General features: G+C 43.8%; 1 protein-coding gene across 3 annotated transcripts in view; it reads right to left on the bottom strand.

Annotated features, from left to right (window-relative positions):
- The window catches only part of ar (androgen receptor), a 397,247-nt gene that overhangs the window by 80,524 nt on the left and 292,523 nt on the right, over positions 1-24,200 (bottom strand). For all 3 annotated transcript variants that reach the window (XM_086000827.1, XM_086000832.1, XM_086000842.1), the window contains exon 4: positions 6,895-7,191. In XM_086000827.1, the coding sequence (XP_085856953.1) occupies positions 6,895-7,191 (297 nt within the window). The remainder of the gene's footprint in view (positions 1-6,894; positions 7,192-24,200) is intronic.

Here is a 24,200-nt window from a genome sequence, read left to right as displayed (position 1 = left end):
TAAGTATTTTTATGCTTGATTGTACCTTGTCCTTTTCCATAACTATTCTAAACCTGGTGATATTATGATCACTGTTACCCAAATACTCTCCTACTGAAATGCACTAATGTGCATAAAAATTGTGAAAAACAAAGTAATGCTGAAATATAATGTTGTCTGCATTATTAATAAAATTGGTTATCTGTGAGTGTCGTCTTCTAGGTAGTTGATTGGTCCTTAGCATGGGATCCTTTTTTAGTGACCCGGTTGTCCTATGGGAACCATATGGCTGTTATATTATATTGATCATGTGATTACCACTGACCAATTCTCACATTCCCAGTCCATTGCTACTGTCCCTACTGGTCTCCCTGCCTCTTTTATAGCCCAATACCAGACTTGCTTCTCACCTCACTCCTTAGTATCCCTGGATTCATCCTTTGACCAGCTCCTCAAGTTGTACCCTGGAACCAACGGCCATGCCCCACCAAAAACTGCACCCACCAAAACCGTCAATATCAAATCAATGACCTAGGTCTTGCCATTGCTGCTTTTATTAGGAAATTAATGGTTTATATTTAATACAGAAACAGGGTCCATTTTTTGAGGCTATTTTTATTCAGTTTATAGTCTGCGGATCAGACCAACACTAGGTAAATTCAGCCAACGCAAGAGTCCTGGGTATCCGCTGCTCAGGAGCACACGCTTATTTATTTTACTAGCAGTTCTCCGGTGAGCCTGAGGATACGTTGTTTTATAATAATATAAGTACTTATGCCATGAGGGAATATCAGGGGCACTGATTTACAGTAAAAAAAAAACTAAATGGTGTTCTGCCATTTTTACTGATGCTTTGGGGATCAAATTACACAAATCTTTCATTTACAATTTTCACAGAATAATGGAATGGCCTATATATATATACACACATACTTTCCAATATTAATACCACTTAAATGGCTCGATAGCTGCTTCAGAAGTGTTGTAGGATTATTGCTGTATACGCATTTTGAATAGCTTCTTTTTTCATGTTATTAATAATGAAATTGTATCCTCCAGAATGGCAAGTTTCAAAAACATGCAATCCTAGGATTTTGCTAGTGCTTCGTCAGCTTAAACAAAAATCGTACATCGTGCCTGTTTAAAAAAAAAAGTAACGCCAGCTACATAGTGACCCTCAGTTTAAAAATATGCAACAGACAGGATTACATATCCTTGGCAAAAACTGAAACAAATGAAAAGTTGTTGCAATGATGTTTAAAATCATATTTCAGATCTTAACTGAACTACGTCTAACTTCCTTTTCATTCTACTCTCACTTTCAATAAATGGAAAATTACAGTAATTTCTGATTAAAAGCAGTAAATTGCATTATTGCCTGCAAGTAAAGGGCAGTTGTTAAGAGTTGCCAGAATCAGATATTGAACTTGAATAAGTGAGGCAAAGGTGGGCTGGCCTATTTGGTACTGAAGGGACTCTCCCTGAGATAACGAATAGGGTGAATGCTGCCAACAATACCCATGAGACCTAATTGTAAATGGAATGAAGATGGCAGAACTGAGCAAGGTGCCAAGCAAAGGCTACCTGACAGTTTCCTAAAGCAAATATCTGAACCAAGTACATATGCCACAAAAAGTTTCTTTGCGAACTGTTACTTTTTTATGCTGCTCCATCCAAAGCACACATATAACCTTAGCGCCCTCTGAATGCTCATCATGCATGACCATACTGCAGCAGGACACAATTACAAGTTGCAACTGAAAATGAAATCTTAAAGGGGCTACACACAGCAAATCTTTCTAACATAACCTAGTTACACAATGTACATTCATTCACTGTCAAATCTGATGGGCTGGAGGAAGGGCCAGAAATGTCACAAACCTGATTGCCATTGGACCTGATTGACTATGAGACCATCAAGGCAGCAGAGAAAGATAAACTCCCTCATGCTTAGTACAATCCTGCTTGTTATATCTTCTCACTCACTCTCACACTCAAACAAAACAATCATTTAAACTATTTTGCAATGCAAGCACTGTTTAAAGGTCTTGTTTGTAGCCAGCATCACAACAATCGGTTTTCTAGCTTGCAATGCTTGTGACCTTGAGCAAGCCAGCACGTTATAGCACCCTCCTTATTTCTTGTGGGACCAATCAATCATGGCACAAATCTAAGTCGTAAACACCTGCCTCATTTGCAAGATATCGTTTCAACCCCTGCAAACAATGAAAGATTGTGAGCAAAAGGGTATGTAAGCTGCATGGCACACTTTTCTTGAAGGTGGAATTGACAGCAAAGGATCAGCAGATACTGAGGCGTCCAACAGCTCCTGTTATTCCTCACTGGGGTTAGCAGCTATGAAGGCAAAGGATAGCCTGAAAGATATAAGAGCTACCTTGCTGTCTTCCCCTCCCCACACTCCAAAATCCTGTCCTGCACTAAGTCCCACTCACTTATCACCCATCCTTGCTTAACTACATTGGCTCCCCATCCTCAAACATTAAATTTAAAATCCTTGTCCCCATCTTTAAATCTCTATATTGTCTCTCCCCAACCTACATCTGCAATCTCCTCCAGTCCTAAATCCCCCTGAACATTCCATTCTTCTGACTTTGGCCTTTTGTGTAAGCCCCGTTCTTCGCCCTACCAGTGGAGGCAAAGCCTTCAGCCGACAGGGTCCTACTTTCTGGAATTCCCTTCCTAAACCACCCTGCCTCCCCACTTCTCCTTTTAAAAACCACACAAAGCCCATTTCATTGAGCGGGTTTTTGGTCTTCCTTCCTAACCTTTCTTCCTGGCTCAGTGTCAATTTTCCTTATGCATATTTGTGAAGCATCTTTACATAAAGGCACTATATAAATGCAAGCTGTATCACTCTTTCCAATTCCGTTTCTCACTGTTTCAACCTCATTGTTTTTGGAAGTCACTCCCTTAGTTTTGACTAAAGATGCATCACCTTCTGGAGTTCATATCTTCTTACACTAACTTGTATGAATGATTTCATTCTCCACTCAGTCACCAGTTCACTCAATTCTTCCCCCATTCTCTTTCTTTTAAATCTCACTAGACAACTGTTATGCTACAACTAACAGGGTGGACAGCTGACCTGCTTCCAGGCCTCTACCAATACAAATCTGCTGCCTTGGTGTAAAACTGGCATTGTGGACTGGCCGCCCCTTATAGAAATTACCTGAACTTCGTTCGCATTGGTTTTACGTGCGGGTGTCAAGTTGAAAATCTACCCCACTGAGATCACAGAAAACATTCTTACAATAATCTTTTGGATTTATATTTTTAATTGGTGCAGAGAGTTCATTTGCATTATTCTGACCCTATTTTTGCATTTCTGATGAATGGTGGGTGAAGTGTAGCAATAGGCCATGATATAATTTGGGACTGGTGCAACAGTTCATTGGGAACATGCTGCAACGATGCTTGTGCTGGAGCTTCCAAGTTTAAGTGAATGGTTGTCTAGTAAATGTTTGTCATCGATGCTGCTGCTCCAGTGGAGCTGGCTACTATTCAGACTTGCCTTATTGTTTCTCTCGTGTTCTTGGCCTTCCTCACCCTCCTCTTGCACCTTCCACATGGTGACTCTGCTCCTGATACTTTTTTGGGGCAGCACAGCAGGACATCCCTGGACTTATCCAGACAGTGGAATCTTTGTTTCACCATGCCTATTGTATGCTCTATTTGTATCCTTGTGGAGGCAGGTGCCTCATTATATTTTTTTCTGCTACAGTTCCTGGATTCTGTATTTGTGTCGTCATCAGCCATGACCCGCAAGTTGCCCAAGACCCATTTGTCTAGGGTGGAAATGCCTTAACATAATGGTGGGACTGTTGACTGGTGTAGAATAAATGAATTGTGACAACTTCCAAGATACCTGGCAACTACCTGCATGATGTGAATTACAACCTGGACACTGTTGAAAACCCTTCCTATTCATAAATGCCATTACATTGGGGAAAGTTGCCTATACGAACGCAGGTTCCATCAATGAGACTCTGCACTTTGGGAAGCCTGCCCGTCAAAAAATGTGAATAGCTCTCCTTCGCTGCTGGTTGTTAGGAATAATGATGAAATCCTTCACCTGACAAACAATGGGGGGTTGGGTTAAAAATCTGAAACACGACCCCAACCCGCCCACTTCCTGTTTTAACTGTTTGCTCGCAGGAGGCGGGTTGGCACTTTAAATATTATAATGAGGCTGTGTCTCTCATGCTGACCCACCATTTTAAATTTAACTGTGGCCGGGCAGGTTTCCCAGGCCTCGGGGAACCCGCCAGTTAAAAGGCGGCGAGGACTGCTGGATCCAGGAGGTAAGTGCCCGCGCGATCGAACACCCCCTCAACCTTTCTGATCTCCCCCCCCCAAGGACTCCGACCGACCAACCGCCCCCCCCCGCTCTATGTAGCCTCCGATCTCCAATCCGCCCGCACCCCCCCTTCCGACCTCTGACCCCCGACCTCCCCTCTGATCCCGAACCATCCCCTCCCCCCCCACCCAGCCTTCCAACCCCCGACCCCCAATCCAGCCTCCGATCCCTCCTCTAGCCTCGGATCTGCAGCCGTCCCTCCTCCCCGATCTCTGATCCCTAGCCCCCTCCCCAGCTTCCGACCCCCGGCCCCCAACCCACGACACCGACCCCCTCTGAAGATCTGCAGTCCCTGACCCCCTCCGAAGGTCCCTGACCTTCCGACGTTCCCCCCCCCCCCCCCCGAAGCCTCCCTCCCTCCTTTCTGCGGTCTGGTGCCGCAGGCCTACCCACCCGACAACCTCTCCATCTGGCTGGCTGCAGGCGGGAAACAGAGATTCAAAATATTAATCAGGCCTGCTGTTAAATTTAGCAAGGCTTGAGGGAAAACAGTTTTCCTGGGTTTCCCGACCGCATTGCAGCACCCGCTTTCCCGCCCCCCTCCAAATTAAAATTCCAGCCAATGTATCAGTACCCTCATGTGAACAACAGTGCACTGCAGATTAACTGATCTGTCAGATGTCCCTTAAGGCAGCTTGAAAAGTGCCAGTGCCATGGAAGTTGAAGCCTTTTGCCATGGAAGTTGAAGCTTTTAATGACTTTCACTACCACAGGCAAAGCCACCCCATACATGAGCAAGGTTTGTTGGTCTAACTGCAGGAGATGTCACAGTTTTGAGAATGTCTCCTTAGTGAACCATAAACAGCAAAGATGGAGCTCATCAGCTCAAATAATTGTGGTGTTATCTGTACATTCACCTTCTTGGGAAGGAGCGAGTCCATTGAGCTTTCCTCCAATATAGGCAATATAACCTTGCCTCCTAGATCCCTAAGGGCAACAAGAGGACAGAGAGAGGTAGACAGAGAGAGAAAGTTTCTATTTGTTCAATATGGAGGGAGACACCTGTAAAGAAACAAGTTCAGAAAGCTTAGGTACAGAATGGCAAGACCCAGAGCTTAGGGAACTCCATATATGCATAGGGTTACTGCTAGAGTTCAACCAGCTAAAACCGTACAGCTTACCAGCACATAGCTTCCCGTTTCTTGTCCCCCTAAGAACATCTCATCTATTATGGCACTGGTTTGAAGAGTTATCTGAATCCTGGAAGAATCTTTATGACAGGTCCTCTCACCCTGTTCCTAGTAAAGAGGCAATTTAGCTGATTAACAATGTACTGGAATATTGCAGGCCTACCTGGCACATGAATCTGATTACCTAGACTGCTGCAAAAAGTTAACTGTTACAATCTACCATTGCCAGGCATGGCATTTTGGTGCCAATTTCACCCTAAAGTGATCCTACTTACCTCCCCCAGAACCCCCGGGAAGATGCTGCCTACTTGTTCATTATAGTGGCAGCTTGCTTCACTCAAGTCAAAACATTGTGGGTTCAAGCCCTAGTCCAGGACTTGAGCACATAATCTAGGCCAACACGTCCGTGCTGTACTGAGGAAGTGCTGCATTGGTGGAAATTGCAACCTTTTGGATTAGATGTTAAACTGAGGCTATGTCTGCCCTTTCAGGTGTACATAAAATATCTCATTTAAATATTCAAAGAAGAACAGGGAGATTTCCTGGTGGACTGACCAACAGCCTTCCTTCAATCAACACTACCAAAACAGATCAACTGGTCATTCATTTAATTCGCCATTCAAGAAACCTAGCTGTTTCCAAATTGGTTCCCATGTTTGCCTCATAACAATGGTGACTGCATTCAAAATAACTTACTGATGTGAAGTACTTTGCCATGTCGTGAGGACACAAGGCACTATATAAATGCATGTTCTTTCCTTATCAGACAACTGACAAACATGGGCTTACTAGGTAGCCAGCAGATACCAGAAGACAATGAGTGAACAATGAAAGTGCAAAGTAATTTTATAAGGGCAAAACTGCTATGTACAGTATACACCAAGGTGAGAGTGGTTTATATATTGTATGGAAAGTGAGCTTGAGCCTTTGCTAGATGAACAGTAGATACCAGAAGATAGTGAAGAATTGCAACACATTTTAATTCTGTAACGGTTAACTGATAAATACAACACACCCCATGGTGAGAGTTGTATATGTATCAAATGGAAATAGTAATTTTACAAGCAATGTACACTGCCATTTCTACAAATACTATCACAACCTAAGATGTCAGTCATTGAATACCCAAAATAAATACCAGCTAGCTGCAAGTGAATTGACAGTTTTTACCCAGTGAGTACGCTAACTGGCTATATGAAGTACAACTTCTAAAAACAAACCAGCTTTTTTTTTCCTTGAATGAGTGCTTGATTTTTTATGTCTCCTGTAAGTGGGAGTGGGTTAAATAATAAAACATGTTAGTAAATTACATTTCTGTTCTTCCTATTTCTACAGGACGTCTACCATAAATTCATGTTTTGCATGATACCAGTAAAACACAGTACTCAAAACAGTTCACATTCTTACCTGGTAAGACCTTTGCCCATTTGACAACACGCACAAGTTGTCTTTCCCCAAGTTCATTGAGGCTTGTTAACAAACTAGCAGATGTATCAGGCTGTGTATTGTCATAGCCTGCATATACCATATCAGGCTCAATGGACTGTAGCACAGCAAGGAATAGGGGTTGACACTGAAATTTCTGCATCCTTGGGACACCAATCCTTGGTACAATAGAGAGAGTGGTGTCCTGTTGCTTTTGTAGAACTGAAGAGTCGGTTTCCTCTGCTGTTTGGAATGGTCTCGTATTCTTTAATTTTCGACCTTAAAACAAATTACAAAATTAATTGGTTAGATAAAATCTGGTTAAATAAAAGCAGCAAGAGAAAAAAAGGGAATTAATCAAAAAGTTAAAACTGCAAACACAAAAAAATAAACATACAAAAGAACATGATAAAACTGTTACGTCACAAATTCAATATTCCTATCATCACATAGCCTCTTAAAATGGTGAAGAATTATTTTGTTAATCATTACCTACAGTGTGTACAGACAATAAACAATTCTCAATGAATACAAGGCATTAATCTGCTCTGAGTCCAGATAACTGATTGAACTGGATTAGAACTGAGGTTGAAAGTCTAGTGCTGGCCCACTCCACTACCCAGTTGTTTCAAGATTAACTTTTTCCCCCTTGTCTCCTCTCCTGATGTCATTAACTTTTGTTGGTACATGAATTCAGTTGCTAGCATCGCTCCAGTATCTCACTCAAGTGTTTTCTTCATGTGGCAGCCTAGACAGTGAGTGTTGGCAAACTGATCAAAGAGAAAATGTAAGGAAAATGTCCTGTAAACTGCCTGAAAATTGCCCAAAATGGAATTTTAGCTTGAAAGCTGCCCACTCAATATTGAGTTCAGTTGTTGAATTGAATGCTGGGACGTGGCTGCAGAACAGGCTAATTCAAACCACCAAGGCTTTTAACTAACAAATTTTCTCAGCTAATCAGGCCAGTTAAATGCACCATGAAGGCATGTTTAGACATTCCTTACTAGTGTTATAAGGCAATTACCCCATGGCTTAGACCTCGATAAGGGCTCTTAGCGAGACAAACATATCACATCTCCTGAAAATCTGGAATGGAATACCTTGATGGTTAAGGTGGGATCGAGATATGAAGTCCCAAAACCCTTGAGAAATGCAAGATCTATAGGTAGAGAAGTCATAAACCGCAGACACAAATTCTGTCAAACTCAGGGGAGGCCATACTACAATGGCTAAATTACATTCGCAGGAACACCACATTTTTCAGATGTGATTGGCAAAAAAGGGGCATACCCTTCTAATATATGTGTCATTTTGATTGGTTAATTTAATGGAACAAGCTTCTCTTTGAAAGTAAGATATAAAAATAGAGGGCTTTACACTCCTCCAGTCTGTAACATAGAGCACGCTGTAGTCAGTGAGTAGAAAAGATAGCTTCTCTTAGTTAGATTCTCTTAAAATATCTTGTTGGATGTAGATTCTCTTTGTAGTTAGATTTTTACCTAGCAGATGTGAAAAGGTACTCATCCAGTGCAAGGTACCTTTGGACAGCCAGAGCAAGAAGTTAGATTGTAAGGCTATACCAGACTGTTATAGGCAGAGTGTCTGAGATCAAGAAAGGTGAGAGGCAAGCCAGCTAGCTCAGATAACGTTGCTCGAGCAAAAGGTTGGTTTAGCTGGAACTGACGTTCCATGTGGAACAAATAACCCTGCTGCCGAAGGGGTTCGTCACCTCGACACTTCAGGAGCCAACGTCTGTATCCCAGGGAAGGAAAGAGATCGACTTAGCCATGTTGCTGATAAGGACAAGGTCGCATAAGCACTGGAACATTGCTAATCACGCACATAAACTCAGATATTTGCTAGACAGGTGTCAGCTATCTAGGGATTTAATGTTAAAATAATCTCACCAATCGTAATAATCACAGACTGATTGCTGCCATAATTAGTACTCAGCATCTGTTAATGCCGATTTACAGCGACACACTGAATTGCCGGCGCAACCTCTGCTACTCATTTTGTTAAGTAACTCTATCCATTAATTGTTGCTATTCAAATTGCTAGGTAACACCGAATACAGCTATTCATATCTATTAAGTGCTCATATATCCAATGTTTAATTTTAAGTTATGACTTTGTAACCAATAAATAGTTGTTAGTGCATGATTTGTTGTATGACTTCTTTGATAATTTGGGCATCCTAATCAAGGGTTGGGAATATAACCTCAAAGTTTTTCCGAACTGGTTAATACAGGAAACTTTCAATTTACCGGCACCTAAATAACCGGAAATCTCAGTTAACCGGCAAAATTCAGGAGTAGGTTCAGGTAAGTTTTACTTCATATTGTACTTGCCTTCCTCGAACTGTTGCTGTGCAAGGGTGTGGCTGTAGCTGTTGCTAAGCTACAGAGACGCTTGGAACTTGTGGCCATTGTTCTGAACCTGTTGCTAAGCAACAGGGTTTGTTGCTTTATACGGAGCTCTCATCTCTCCGTATCTTTTACTATAGCTTTCGGTTATCCGGAATTTTTGATGAACCGGCACCACGTCGGTCCCGGATAAAAAAAAAAGTTTCCTGTATAAGGCAGTTCGGTGAGTTGACTCAGGCATCATTCACTCTTAGACCTAAAACTTGGCAGTAAAACCTCAGACGGTTCCTTAATGAGTTTAGGAGCCGTCTGGCTCCTTGTTGGCATATATTTGTTGGGATACCAAAACCCAGTGTTCTTATACACATTACAGTTAAGCTTCAGTCTGTCCATACCTGACCTCAGAAAATCGCTCTTGGTAGAAGGGTTACTGAATAGCAGTTAGGAGTTTGGACCTGGACTCAGGAATAATGACAGGAATACACACATCCTGCAGTTGTTTCAGGTGAAGTCAGCTGACTCAGCATGGACTGGGGATTGAAACTGGACTAACCCTGGTCTGTTTAGCTCTGAACCACATCAAGCAATGTACTTATCCACTGAACCATCAGAGAAGCCTGAAGCTAGAACACAAGATAAACAGACTATTACATTGAGAAAGCAGATATTGGCCCCGGAGTGGCCTGAATTTAACAACCAGCCCCCATTAATGCTGCTGTGCCATGGCTGGGATTGCTTGCAGCACACCAAGTGCCCCTGTAGTCTACCTTAGAGGGAGGTAATAGAAGTGTGGCACCGTTTTGCCAAGCAGTAGGTGGAGGGACAGGGATAACAAGTGTAGGTATGAAACAAGTTGGTCCAGGAATAGGAGGGCACTGGCTAACTGTGAGACTTCTCTTTTTATTTTAGGTGGTATGGAGCAGGTGTATGGTCAAGGGTGGGGCGACTCCTATTCTGTAGTAGGGAATCAGTTGCAAGTGACTCAGGAGAGGGTCAGATGAATTACTTATCTGCCACCAAGTAAGCCATGTCACAAAAAGGGGTAGGATGGGGATGTTGGTGGGGGGCGGGGGGATGTTGGTGGCACAGTACTTAACACTGCCTCCGTCACTAAGTGCAAAAGACTAACAGTAGTCTGCTACAAGTCCTATAACAGCAAAACTATTTTTTGTTCAAAAAGTTAAAAGTATAAAGACCTATTTTGACAATATCAGCCTGTTCTTTAAGGCTGCTAGTCCATAAACTGCAGCTCAGGAACCAACAGCACCAGGATGATGTATGGGATGAGAGTTTGGAGGTGGGCCAGTAATTTGCAAAGACAGAGGGCTATAAGCTGAGTTTTTTGTTTGGAGGTGGATGAGGGAGAGGGAGGGGGGAATGACGGCAGTTTTGAAAGGGAAGGGGACACTACCTAAGGAGAGGGAACCATTTACAACATCTACTAGCATGGGGAGGGGGGGGGGGGGGGGCGGGGAGATGGGGGCAGGAAGGGAATCTGAGTGGTTAGCGATTTAGTGAAACTAGTGAGCTGCAGGTTCAGAGCAAGGGGAGGGGGCGCTTGGGGGATGTTTGGCTTGGTGAGCAAGAGGAAGCAGCAAAAGCAACTGAACCAATGGTCTCAATCTTAGTGACAAAGAAGTCCATGAGCTCCTTGCACTTGTCAAATTACATAGGGGGGAAAAAATTGGTATCGCCCCATTTGGGGCGCTGTTGTCGGCCGTGCGCAAAGTTCAGCGCCTGGCGCGAATAATCGCTTCGGACAGCAAACTTGGCTTTTATCGCCCCTGGAGGTGATTGGAGCACTAAATCAGGCGCTTCACACCTGAAGGTAAGCATGCAGGTGCAGCAGGCGGTTAAGAAGGCAAATGGTATGTTGGCCTTCGTAGCAAGAGGGTTCGAGTACAGGAACAAGGATGTCTTGCTGCAGTTGTACAGGGCCTTGGTGAGACCGCACCTTGAGTATTGTGTGCAGTTTTGGTCACCTTACCTGAGGAAGGACGTTCTTGCCATGGAAGGAGGGCAGCGAAGATTCACCAGGCTGATACCTGGGATGGCAGGAATGACGTATGAGGAGAGATTGGGCTTATACTCACTGGAGTTTAGAAGACTGAGAGGGGATCTCATCGAAACCTATAAAATTCTGTCAGGCCTGGACAGACTAGATGCAGGAAGGATGTTTCTGATGGCCGGGGAGTCCAGAACCAGGGGTCATAGTTTAAGGATAAGGGGTAAGCCATTTAGGACTGAAATGAGAAGGAATTTCTTCACCCAGAGAGTGGTGAACCTGTGGAATTCTCTGCCACAGAGGGCGGTGGAGGCCAGTTCATTAAATATATTCAAGAAAGAGTTGGATATATTTCTTAAGGCTAAAGGGATCAAGGGATATGGGGAGAAGGCAGGGACAGGGTACTGTATTTGGATGATCAGCCATGATCTCATTGAATGGCGGAGCAGGCTCGAAGGGCCGAATAGCCTACTCCTGCTCCTATCTTCTATGTTTCTATGTCTTAAGGCGCAAACGCCGAGGAGTGAGGCGCTACCTCAGAGTGCTGGCAAAGCAAGGAAGGGTAAATCAAAATAAACCTGCAAAGTGCTGCTCAGTACTCAAAACTCCTTCACACAGCGTCGAATCTCTCCAGAAGTCTCTCTCTCTCTCTGACTGCGTGGTGCAAAAATGTCACTGACAAAAAAAGGGAGGAAGCTGTCGCCTTTAAATAGCGCTCCCCTAGTCCCTTTCTGACAGCATAATGCTCCCCTCAACCTGTCGTTGTTAGTGGCAGGCGGTAAGGCAGGGGGCGCCACTCAATATCCGGTCTGGGTCGCTAACGGGGCGTTGCGCACTCGACTGACGTCACAATCTGCCGGCGCAGGAGATCGTGGCGGAAGTGTTTAGCGCCGCTGCAAAATGTCTAGTTAATTTCGCGAGCAGCACAAACATCGCCGCGCCCGGCCTCTAGTTGCTTTGCGCCCCAATTGGCACCCTCTTAAGGCGCAAACACCTGAATTTTTCCCCCATAGAAACTACAAGATGGGAACAGGCCATTTGGCCCATCAGTCTAAGATGGTGTTTAAGATATATGCAGTACTACAAATCCCATAAACTTGCCCTGTTCGCATATCCCTTATCCCGCTTTTCTACAACCACCTATCTAATCTTTTCTTAAATGCTGACATGGGGGAGTGTATATTGGACACGCAGCGGTTGAATGCAATTGCAATGCCAGCCTGCCCGATGTAGGTAGCGAGAAGCCCATACCATTTTAACGGTCATGCCTCATTAGGATGGAAGTGGCAAGCTGCCAGCGGTAAGCAAGTGCTGACAGGCAGCTCCCTGTTCTGGAGAGTGGGAAATGTGGCAGCCAATCCGTGAAGCCAAGCTAACCGAACTCCATTAAAGGAGAGAGCTAGGCTGATCAAGGGAGTGAGCGGCGGATATGTAATTTAATGTTTAGGTGGATTTAAAAAAAAAAAAAATTTTAAAAGAGAGGTGTAGGAAGGGCAATTATGGTCATCCTGCATCTTAAAAAAATTCTGTACCAAACCATTTGGACTTTTTCAGTGCAATCCCTTTAAGGGACAATGGCTACGGCCACTTTCCACTCAGGCAGTAGGCAGTCCTGCGCTGTGTGCTCCTGAAAGAAAATGCCATTGAGGTCCTATAGGACCCCAATTTGCATTGCTGAATGAGGCTCCTCCCTCTTTTCAGTAGGAGTGCTGGCCGCCTATATTGAAAATGGCTGTAGTGGTTAAGTTTTTCTTTGATGTTCGTCTTGTGACCAACCCGTTCCCATTGAAAAATGGGGTGGTATAGAGACCACACTCACTCCCATGGTCTCTGTTGCAATCACTAACTCTTGTAGTGCATTCCACAGCCTCACAACCCTCTGATTTAATATACAAATTGAGGAATCTAAGTATTAGAGAAACATCTCAGCATTCATCCAATCCAATCCTGTCTAACCCTCAGAATACATCTACACACCCCTAATTTGTTCTCACCTCAATCACTCACTCCTCAATCTGAAATGTGATGTAAAATAGTGAATCGCTGAAAAATGATATCGAAATTGAAATGAGTTGAAATAAAATTGTTTTTATAGGATGTACAGGAAACTTTCGTTTAACCGGAGGTTAAATGTCCGGAAAGCTCTATCTACTGGCAAAATTCAGGAGCCGTTTCCTATAAGTTTTTTTACTTCTCGTTGCTTTTTTTTTCCAGTCAGGCTCTGCAAGGTCTAGCTGAAGCTGTTGCTTAGCTACAGAGACGCTTTTAAGCTGCGGCCGACTGTTTTGAAGCTGTTGCTAAGCAACAGGGTTTGTTGATTCACACGGAGCTCAAAAGCTCCTTATGTTTTAACATTAGCGCTGGTTTCTACGGCAGTTTTGATGGTACGGCACCAGCTCGGTCCCGTCAGTGCCGGATACCAGAAAGTTTCCTGTAATGTACATATTTTTGAGACTGGCCCATGTGTACTTGTGCTTTGAGTGAAGAATGCCAAATTTTGCAAGGCTGACTCATCCTCCTCATTGTACTAGGCTCCCTGCATAGGATGAACAGGTGCAGGGAGCCGTGCCAGCAGTCTCACAGGCTAGGGTGTCACAAAACCCAGTCAGACAATAGTGCTCAACAGGGCTGCTGCTTGCCATTAAAGGGGAAGGTGGAGTTCTTACCATGTTAAAACTGTCGTTCGTTCATAATTAGTGATTGCCATACATTTAACTGCAGAAATATGTGGAAATGTGGTGGGCAAACGCCCCAATTCGCAAAAGATGTTCTGCTGCAGGAGATAGGGACAAACAGATTAGCAGGTTAAATGCGTGGCTCAAAGAGTGGTGTGGGAGGCAGGGGTTTCAATTCATGGGGCACTGGCACCAGTACTGGGGAGAGGAGGAGCTGTTCTGTGGGGACGGGCTCCACTTAAACTGAGCTGGGACCAGTGTCCTGGCGAATCAAATAACTAGGGCAGTAGATAGGGCTTTAAACGAATTAAGGGGGGGTGGGAGGATTCAGGAAGGGGTAAATTCAAAAGCAGTAAGAAAAATGTCAAGGCTGTAAAGCAGAGTAGTGATCTGGGTAAAGGTAAGCAGAGTGGGTCAGGAAGGGGCAGTATGTACGAAGCATTCACAACAAAATAGATGAATTAATAGCACAGATAGAAATAAATGGGTTTGATGTAATAGCCATTAGAGACGTGGTTGCAGAGTGACCAAGGTTTGGAACTAAATATTCCAGGATATTTGACTTTTAGAAGAGACAGGCAGAATGGAAAAGGAGGCGGGGTAGCCCTGATAATAAAGGAGGGAATGAAGACAGTAGAGAGAAAGGATCTTGGCTCAGGAAAATAAAATGTAGAATCAGTTTGGGTGGAGCTAAGAAACAACAAAGGGCAGAAAACACTAGTGGGAGTAGTCTATAGGCCCCTAACAGTGGTTGTAGTGTCAGGCAGAATATAAATCAGGAAATTAGAGATTCAGGTAACAAGGGTAACACAGTAATCATGGGGGACTTTAACTTTCATATAGACTGGGCAAACCAAATTTGCAGAAATAGTGCAGAGGAAGAGTTCATGGAGTGCATTCAAGATAGTTTTCTAGATCAATATGTCAAGGAACCTATGAGGGACTTGTCTAATTTAGATCTAGTACTGTGCAATGAGACAGGGTTAATTAATAACCTTGTAGTAAAGGAGCCTCTGGGGTGCAGTGATCATAATATGATAGAATTTTATGTTGAGCTTGTAAGAATTTTATGTTGAGCTTGTAAGTGATTTCATTAAGTCCAAAACTAGGGTCCTAAACCTGAACAAAACAAATTACGTAGGTATGAGAGGCAAGTTGGCCAAGGTAGGTTGGGAAATTAGATTAAAAGATATGACAGTAGAAAAGCAATGGCAAACATTAAAAAAAATAATTTATAATTCGCAACGAATATACATTCCCTTAAGGAATAAAAACTTCACGGGAAAAATTGTCCAACCGTGGCTAACAAGAGAAATTAAAGATAGTATTAGATTAAAGGAAGAGGCTTATAATGTTGCCAAAAAGAGTAGTAAGCCTGAGGATTGGGAGGATTTTAGAATTCTGCAAAGGAGGACCAAGAAATTGATTAAAAAAAGGGAAAATAGAATGAGAGTAAACTAGCGAGACACATAAAAACAGACTGCAAAAGCTTCTATAGGTGTGTAAAAAGGAAAAGATTAGATAAAGTAAACGTGGGTTCCTTACAGGCTGAGACAGGAGAAATTATAATGGGGAATAAGAAAATGGCAGAGAAATTAAACAAATACTTTGGCTGGAATTTTGCCGGCGCTCAGGGGGTGGGCTTGGAGGTGGGACATCCGGCAAAATCACAAAGATTGACAACGGATTTCAAGCCACCTCCAATCCATCTTCCCAAGTGTCGGGTCCCCAATTTGCACATGGACCCGACACCTAGCGGCGGGAAGAGGATTATAGCCACTTAACTGCTTGTTAACATGTTGTTTCCTCCCGGAAATTGTGGAGAACCAAGGGTCCAGCGAGAATGAGGAACTGAAAGAAATTAGTATTAGTTAAAAAAAAGAGTTCTGGAGAAATTAATGGGACTAAAAGCCGATAAGTCCCCTGGACATGATGGCCTACATTCTAGGGTTTTAAAAGGAGGTGGCTATAGAGATAGTGGATGCATTGGTTGCCATTTTCCAAAATTCCATAGATTCTAGAATGGTTCCTGCGGATTGGAAGGTAGCAAATGTAACCCCACTATTTAAGAAAGGAGGGAAGAAAGAAAACGGGGAACTACAGCCCAGTTAGCCTGACATCAGTAGTAGGGAAAATGCTAAAATCTATTATTAAGGATGTGGTAACAGGACACTTAGAAAATAATAATAGGATTGGGCAGAGTCAACACAGATTTATGAAAGGGAAATCATATTTGACAAATCTGTTAAGAGTTTTTTGAGGTTGTAACGAGCAGAATAGATAAGGGGGAACCGGTGGGGATGTGGTGTATTTGGATTTTCAGAAGGCTTTCGATAAGGTGCGGGTGGCAAAGGTGACAGACGGAGTGCGGGTGACAAAGAGTGCTTCTGCTGAGAGTTTGGTAAGTGAGTGTGTTCGGGTCAAGTGGGGAGTGAGGGGTTGTTTCTGTCTTTCTTCTTAAAACCTTTATAAGTTGGTAAGTTCTTTTAATTAGAGGTGTGATCCTGACCTAGAATAGGGGCAGAGGGTCTTTTAAATAATAATAATAAATTTAATTAATTACATAGAATGGGAGAGCAGGTGATGTGTTACTGCTGCGAAATGTGGGAGCTGGTGGACACCATTGATGCTCACGGTGATTACATTTGCGGTAAGTGTTTGATGCTAGAGGAACGCCGGCTCCGTGCTGATGAGCTTGAGACTGAGCTTTAGACACTGCGACACATCAGGGAGGGGGAGAGTTACCTGGACTCTATGTTTCAGGAGGTAGTCACACCTTTGAGATTAATTAATTCAGATGTAGTCCGTGGTCAGGGACAGGATGGTGTGACTAGGAGTGAGGCAGGTACGGGGATCCAGGGGGTAGTGTTGGAGGTGCCGCAGCCCTTGCTCTTGTCCAACAGGTTTGAGGCTCTTACTCCCTGTGAGGACGGGAACGGGGACTGCAGGGAGGATGAGCAACCTGGCCACAGCACCGTGGAACGGGGGGCCATTCAAGTGGGGGGGAGTTAAAAGAAATGTTGTAGTGGTAGGGGATAGTATCGTTAGGGGGATAGATAGGGTTCTTTGCAGCCGAGAGCGAGAGTCTCGAAGGCTGTGTTGCCTGCCCGGTGCCAGGGTTAAGGACATCTCCTCTGGGCTGGAGAGAAACTTGGAGTGGGAGGGGGAGGATCCAGTTGCCGTGGTCCATGTTGGTACCAACGACATAGATAGGACAAGGAAAGAGGTTCTGCTGAGAGAGTTTGAGCAGCTAGGGGCCAAATTAAAAAGCAGAACCACATGGGTAATAATCTCTGGATTACTACCTGAGCCACGAGCAAATTTGGCTAGGGTAAATAAAATTAGAGAGTTAAATGCGTGGCTCAAAGATTGGTGTGGGAGAAATGGGTTTTGCTTCTTGGGACACTGGCATCAGTACTGGGACAGGAGAGAGCTGTTCCGTTGGGACGGACTTCACTTGGCCAGTGCTGGGACTAGAATCCTGGCGAATCAAATAACTAGGGCTGTAGAGAGGGCTTTAAACTAATTAGTGGGGAGGAGGTATTAAGAGAGCAAAAAATAAAAATGACAGCGGAGAAGGCAATAGAGCAAGGTAGCAGGGGAATTAAAAACCAGAGCGTGTCAGGAAGGAACAGAATGTATAAAGGTAAAGTAGTAAAAGGGGTAAAAGCAGGAATAAATTGTCACAACACATATTTGAAAGTTCTTTATCTGAATGCACGCAGCATTCGTAACAAAATAGACGAGTTGACGGTACAAATAACCACACATGGTTATGACCTGGTGGCCATTACAGAAACATGGCTGCAAGGTGACCATGACTGGGAACTAAACATACAGGGGTATTTGACAATTAGGAAGGACAGACAGGAAGGAAAGGGAGGTGGGGTTGCTATGTTAATCAAGGATGGAATCACTGCAATAGTCAGAAATGATATTGGGTCAAAGGATCAAGATAGTGAAACAGTTTGGGTGGAGATAAGGAATAATAAGGGGAAAAAGTCACTAGTGGGTGTAGTCTATAGGCCTCCTAACAGTTGCAACTCTGTTGGTCGGAGTATAAATCAGGAAATAGTTGGGGCTTATAATAAGGGGACAGCTATAATCATGGGGGATTTTAACTTTCATATTGACTGGACAAATCAAATTGGGCATGGCAGCCTTGAGGAAGAGTTCATAGAGTGCATTAGGGACGGGTTCCTTGAGCAGTATGTAACTGAACCAACCAGGGGCAGGCAATCTTAGATCTGGTCCTGTGTAATGAGACAGGATTAATAAAAAATGTCCTAGTAAAGGATCCCCTTGGAATGAGTGACCATAACATGGTTGAATTCCAAATTCAGTTGGAGGGTGAGAGAGTTGGATCTCAAACCAGCGTACTGAGCTTAAATAAAGGAGACTATGAAGGTATGAGAGTAGAATTGACTAAAGTGGACTGGGAAAATAGATTCAAGTGTAGGACGGTACAAGAGCAGTGGTCTACATTCAAGGAGATATTTCACAACTTTCAAGAAAAATATATTCCACTGAGGAAAAAGAGTAAAAGAAAAGATAGCCATCTGTGGCTTAGTAAAGTAATAAAGGATAGTATCTGACTGAAAACAAGGGCATATAAAGTAGCCAAATCTAGTGGGAGGATAGAAGATTGGGAAGCATTTAAAAGCCAGCAAACAATAACTAAAAGATTAATTAAGAAAGGGAAGATAGATTATGAAAGTAAACTAGCAAAAAATATAAAAACGGATAGCAAAAGTTTCCACAGTTATATAAAAAGAAAAAAGGGTGGCTAAAGTGAATGTTGGTCCCTTAGAGCATGAGACCGGGAAATTAGTGGTGGGGAACGTGGAGATGTCAAAAACGCTGAACCAATATTTTGCATCAGTCTTTACAGTAGAGGACACTAAAAATATCCCAACACTGGACAAACAGGGGGCTATGGGGGGGGTGGGGGGGGGGGGGGGGGAGCTAAACACGATTAAAATCACTAAGGAGGTGGTACTCGATAAAATACTGGGACTTAAGGCAGATAAATCCCCCGGACCTGATGGCTTACATCCTTGGGTCTTGAGAGAAGTAGCGGTAGGGATTGTGGATGCATTGGTGATTATTTTCCAAAACTCCCTGGACTCAGGAAAGGTCCCGGCAGATTGGAAAACTGCTAATGTAGCGCCCTTATTTAAGAAGGGAAGTAGACAAAAGGCTGGAAACTATAGACCAGTTAGCCTAACATCTGTGGTTGGTAAAATGTTGGAGTCCATTATTAAAGGAAACAGTAACAGGGCATTTGGATAAACATAATTTAATAGGACAGAGTCAGCATGGTTTTATGAAGGAGAAGTCATGTTTGACAAATTTGCTCGAATTTTTTGAGGACGTAACATACAGGGTGGATAGGGGGGAACCAGTGGATGTGGTGTATTTGGACTTCCAAAAGGCATTTGACAAGGTGCCACACAAAAGATTACTGATCAAGATCAAAAATCACAGGAATGGGGGTAATATACTGGCATGGGTGGAAGATTGGCTATCTAACAGAAAACAAAGAGTTGGGATAGATGGTTCGTTCTCGGGCTGGCAATCAGTAACTAGTGGTGTTCCGCAGGGGTCAGTGCTGGGCCCCCAACTCTTTACAATCTATATAAACGATTTGGAGGAAGGGACCGAGTGCAACATATCCAAGTGTGCCGACGATACAAAGATGGGAGGGAAAGCAGTGAGTGAGGAGGACATAAAAAACCTGCAAAAGGACATAGACAGGCTAAGTGAGTGGGCAGAGACTTGGCAGATGAAATATAATACTGGAAAGTGTGAGGTTATGCACTTTGGCAGAAAAAAATCAAAGAGCAAGTTACAGGAAACTTTGGTTTATCCGGAGGTTGTATGTCCGGGATACTCGATCTAACGGCAAAAATCAGGAGCCGTTTTCTGTAAGTTTTTTTTAGATCTCGTTTTTTTTCCCCCCAGTCAGCCACTGCAAGGTCTGTAGCTATAGCAACAGCTTCAGCTAGAGACACTTGCAGCTGCAGACGACTCTTTAGAAGCTGTTGCTAAGCAACAGTGTTTGTTGTCAGATACGGAGATGAAAACCTCCGTAAGCTTCAACATTAACTTTGTATGTCTGGCAGTTTTGATAGATTGGCAACACGCCGGTCCCGTCGGTGCCGGATATCACAAAGTTTCTTGTAGTATCTAAATGGAGAAAAACTGCAAAGTGCTACAGTACAAAGGGATCTGGGGGTCCTGGTGCATGAAACACAAAAAGTTAGTATGCAGGTGCAGCAGGTAATCAGGAAGGCCAATGGAATCTTGGCTTTTATTGCAAGGGGGATGGAGTATAAAAACAGGGAAGTCTTGCTGCAGTTATACAGGGTATTGGCGAGGCCACACCTGGAATACTGCGTGCAGTTTTGGTTTTCATATTTAAGAAAAGATATACTTGCTCTCGAGGCAGTTCAGAGAAGGTTCACTCGGTTGATTCCGGAGATGAGGGGGTTGACGTATGAGGAAAGGTTAGGTAGGTTGGGCCTCTACTCATTGGAGTTCAGAAGAATGAGAGGCGATCTTATCGAAACATATAAGATTGTGAGGGGGCTTGATCGGGTGGATTCGGTGAGGATGTTTCCACTGATGGGTGAGACTAGAACTAGGGGGCATAATCTTAGAATAAGGGGCTGCTGTTTCAAAACTGAGATGAGGAGAAACTTCTTCACTCAGAGGGTAGTAAATCTATGGAATTTGCTATCCCAGAGAGCTGTGGAAGCTGCAACATTAAATAAATTTAAAACAGAGATAGACAGTTCCCTAGCAGATAAGGGAATTAGGGGTTACAGGGAGAGGGCAGGGAAGTGGACGCGAGTCTAGGTTCGGATCAGCCATGATCCTATTGAATGGCGGAGCAGGCCCGAGGGGCCGTATGGCCTACTCCTGCTCCTACTTCTTATGTTCTTATATGCCACACAAGAGGTTATTAAACAAAATTAGTGTTCATGGGATTGGGGGTAATATATTAACATGGACTGAGGATTGGTTAACAGACAGAAAACAGAGTAGGAATAAATGGGTCATTTTCAGGTTGGCAGGCTGTAACTAGTGGGGTACCGCAAGGATCAGTGCTTGAGCCTCAGCTTTTTACAATCTGTATCAATGATTTGGATGAGGGGACCAAATGTAATATATCTAAGTTTGCTGATGATACAAAGCTGGGTGGGAGTATAAGTTGTGAGGAGGATGCAAAGAAGCTTCAAGGGGATATAGACAGGCTAAGTAAGTGGGCAAGAACATGGCAAATGGAATATAATATGGAGAAATGTGAAGTTATCCACTTTGGTAAGAAAAATAGAAAAGCAGAGTATTTTTTAAATGGTGAGAGATTGGGAAATGTTGGTGTTCAGAGGGACCTGGGTGTCCTTGTACACAAATCACTGAAAGCTAACATGCAAGTACAGCAAGCAATTAGGAAAGCAAATGGTATGTTGGCCTTTATTACAAAGGACTTGAGTATAAGAGTAAAGACATTTTACTGCAATTATATAGGGCCCTGGTGAGACCGCACCTGGAGTATTGTGTACAGTTTTGGTCTCCTTACCTAAGGAAGGATATACTTGCCATGGAGGGAGTGCAACAAAGGTTCACCAGACTGATTCCTGGGATGGGGGGGATTGTCCTATGAGGAGAGATTGAGTAGACTAGGCCTATATTCTCTAGGGTTTAGAAGAATGAGAGGTGATCTCATTGAAACATACAAAATTCTTACAGGGCTCGACTGGGGTGTCTAAAACCAAGGGTCACAGTCTCAGAATAAGGTGTCAGCCATTTAGGACTGAAATGAGGAGAAATTTCTTCACTCAGAGGGTGGTGAATCTTTGGAATTCTCTACCCCAGAGAGCTGTGGAGGCTCAGTCGTTGAGTATATTCAAGATAGAGATCGACAGATTTTTGGATATTAAGGGAATCAAGAGATATGGGGATAGGGCGGGAACGTGGAGATGAGGTAGATCATCAGCCATGATCTTACTGAATGGCAGAGCAGGCTCGAAGGGCCAAATAGCCTACTCCTGCTCCTATTTCTTATGGACAAGGGAACAGCTCAGTGGCAGAGAGGTTCCACCTGGCCAAGGGGCATCTCAGAGAGTCAATGTTGTCACCCATGTCCATTTCTCTTTTTATGGTCAAATTGTGCAGCATGTTGAAAACAGTAATGATTTTGCACACAGTACCTGGACTGTAAAGTAATATTCTGCCCAAGTAGTTTAAGTATTCAATTGTTACTTGAACATCCTAAATGGGGTCATGAGCTACTGATGCAAAGGCAGCTCTTGCTTCATTCTCTCAGCATGTTCAAACATTGCAGGCAGAGTGAACTGCTGCAGAATAAAAGCATTATCAATGCTCCCTGGATAACAGGAACTTACATGCAGGATAACACTTTTATGGTCATAAACCATAATACTGTACATTAATGGAGAGCTTTTCTCCCAGTTCATGTATGCATTGGCGTTGTCGTAAAGAGCCCTGATGGCCACATGGGTTCCATTCCATTATTAACAATCTTCACTCTTGGGAAGGCTACTAGGCACTCTCTACTTGGTATATCTGTTTCACAGGGACAATAATAAAGGTGCTTTCCTGCCAATCATGGCATGTCACTTGCGTTCAGCAAGAATGAACTATAAATTGACTATTTTGGAAGATACCCTGTGCAGTAGCCAGGAAGAATCCTGTTACACTGACACATAATTCAATTGTGAACTTGACAGCAACAGGAAGACCAGTTTCAGTCCTTGAAGTCATCTGCAAGTCAAACTTTGTTAGCGCATATGCAGTGAAGGCAATGGAGACCAGTCTCTTTAGACATGCTCAGGTAAGAGTGGCACTGTCTTTAAACACAGGTACCAGAGTAGCGACCGGAGCGTACATAGTGCCTGAGATATCTTTGCACCTATAGATGGTCTCCCATTATGAAGTGGTCCTCCTTATCCAAATGATGTAACAGAATGTGAACTGACACAGTGGCCTAGATTTTCAATGTGCCGTGAGGCGGGCTTTTAGGCGGGCGGGGGGCAAAAATCCCGAAATCGGGGGTCCTGACACCATCCCGCCCAAAACCTGCCTCCACGTAAGTTTCAGAGGAGGTGGGTGCCCGCCCCACACTGAGACCCGCCGCGGGAAGGGATTAGTGCCAATTAACAGGTAGTTAACAGGCAGTGTTTAGCCTAATCCCCATTTTGAGGGGTGTCGTGTGGGATTCCCGACGGCTCCAAACCACGCCAGGTTAGAGCAGGCGGGCCGTCGGGTTGAAGGACTTGGAGGGGTCGCAATGTCGGTGTTCAGGTGAGTGATGGGCGCATGAGTGCAAAGGTAAGTGTGTTTGGTGTGTCTAAAGTGTGTAAAGAAGTTTAAATTACCTGTACTTACCTTAACAGCCTTTCTTCCTGTAGGCGTCGGGAGTCCATCACTCAGTTGGCATTGAAAGCTGAATGGCTGCGATCTGTCAAAAGTGACAGCCTTCAGCTTTTAGTGTCGGTGAGAGTTCTAACTGAGTCTGTGTAGAAGGACTCAGGTTAGAAGTCAGACTGTCAGTGTTTGACAGCTTCAAACATCTGTGAAACACTGATATTTCATCTGTCAAGACCTCTTGACAGATGAAATTTCAGTCTGTGACGTCACCGGTTGCCGGGTGGCCCTTAATTGGCCTGCTTAGCCCGCTGGGTGGGCTCAACAAGGTCAATCAAGGGAAAATCGCGTGGATTGGCCGGACGTCGATGTAGGCGGGACTAAAACCCGAAAATTGTAGTCCCGCCTCCTTCCCGACAGCTTAATGAAAATCGACCCGTGAGTCGCATCCTTCCAACTTTATGTGCTACAAGTTTGCTGGAGGAATCTGGCAATGTAAATGCAAGTTTAAAACAGCTTTTATTAAGTTTAATAAAAATGGCACCAGGGAATCAAAACATTTTTCTCCTCTCTTGAGTTAGAAGGTTGTGGGTTCAAGTCCCACTCCAGAGATTTAAGCACAAAAATCTAGCCTGACACTCCAGTGCAGTACTGTCGGATGTGCTGTTCCTCAGATGAGATGTTCTCTCCCTCCAGTTCAGCCCCAGTGCACTTTTCTTTGTAGGTCTTAGTCTTGGTATTTCCAAGGCCCACCAAGCCCCCGAATGCCTTCTCAGATGGACATAAAAGATCCCATGGCACTATTTTGAAGAAGAGCAGGGGAGTTATCCCCAATGTCCTAGCCAATAT

Source organism: Somniosus microcephalus, chromosome 1, assembly GCF_052327205.1.
Source record: "Somniosus microcephalus isolate GS21.2 chromosome 1, FLI_Smic_1.0, whole genome shotgun sequence".
In the NCBI taxonomy this organism is placed as follows: domain Eukaryota; kingdom Metazoa; phylum Chordata; class Chondrichthyes; order Squaliformes; family Somniosidae; genus Somniosus; species Somniosus microcephalus.
The sequence above is the reverse complement of the archived record's forward strand: the minus strand, read 5'-3'. Positions and strand labels throughout refer to the sequence as shown.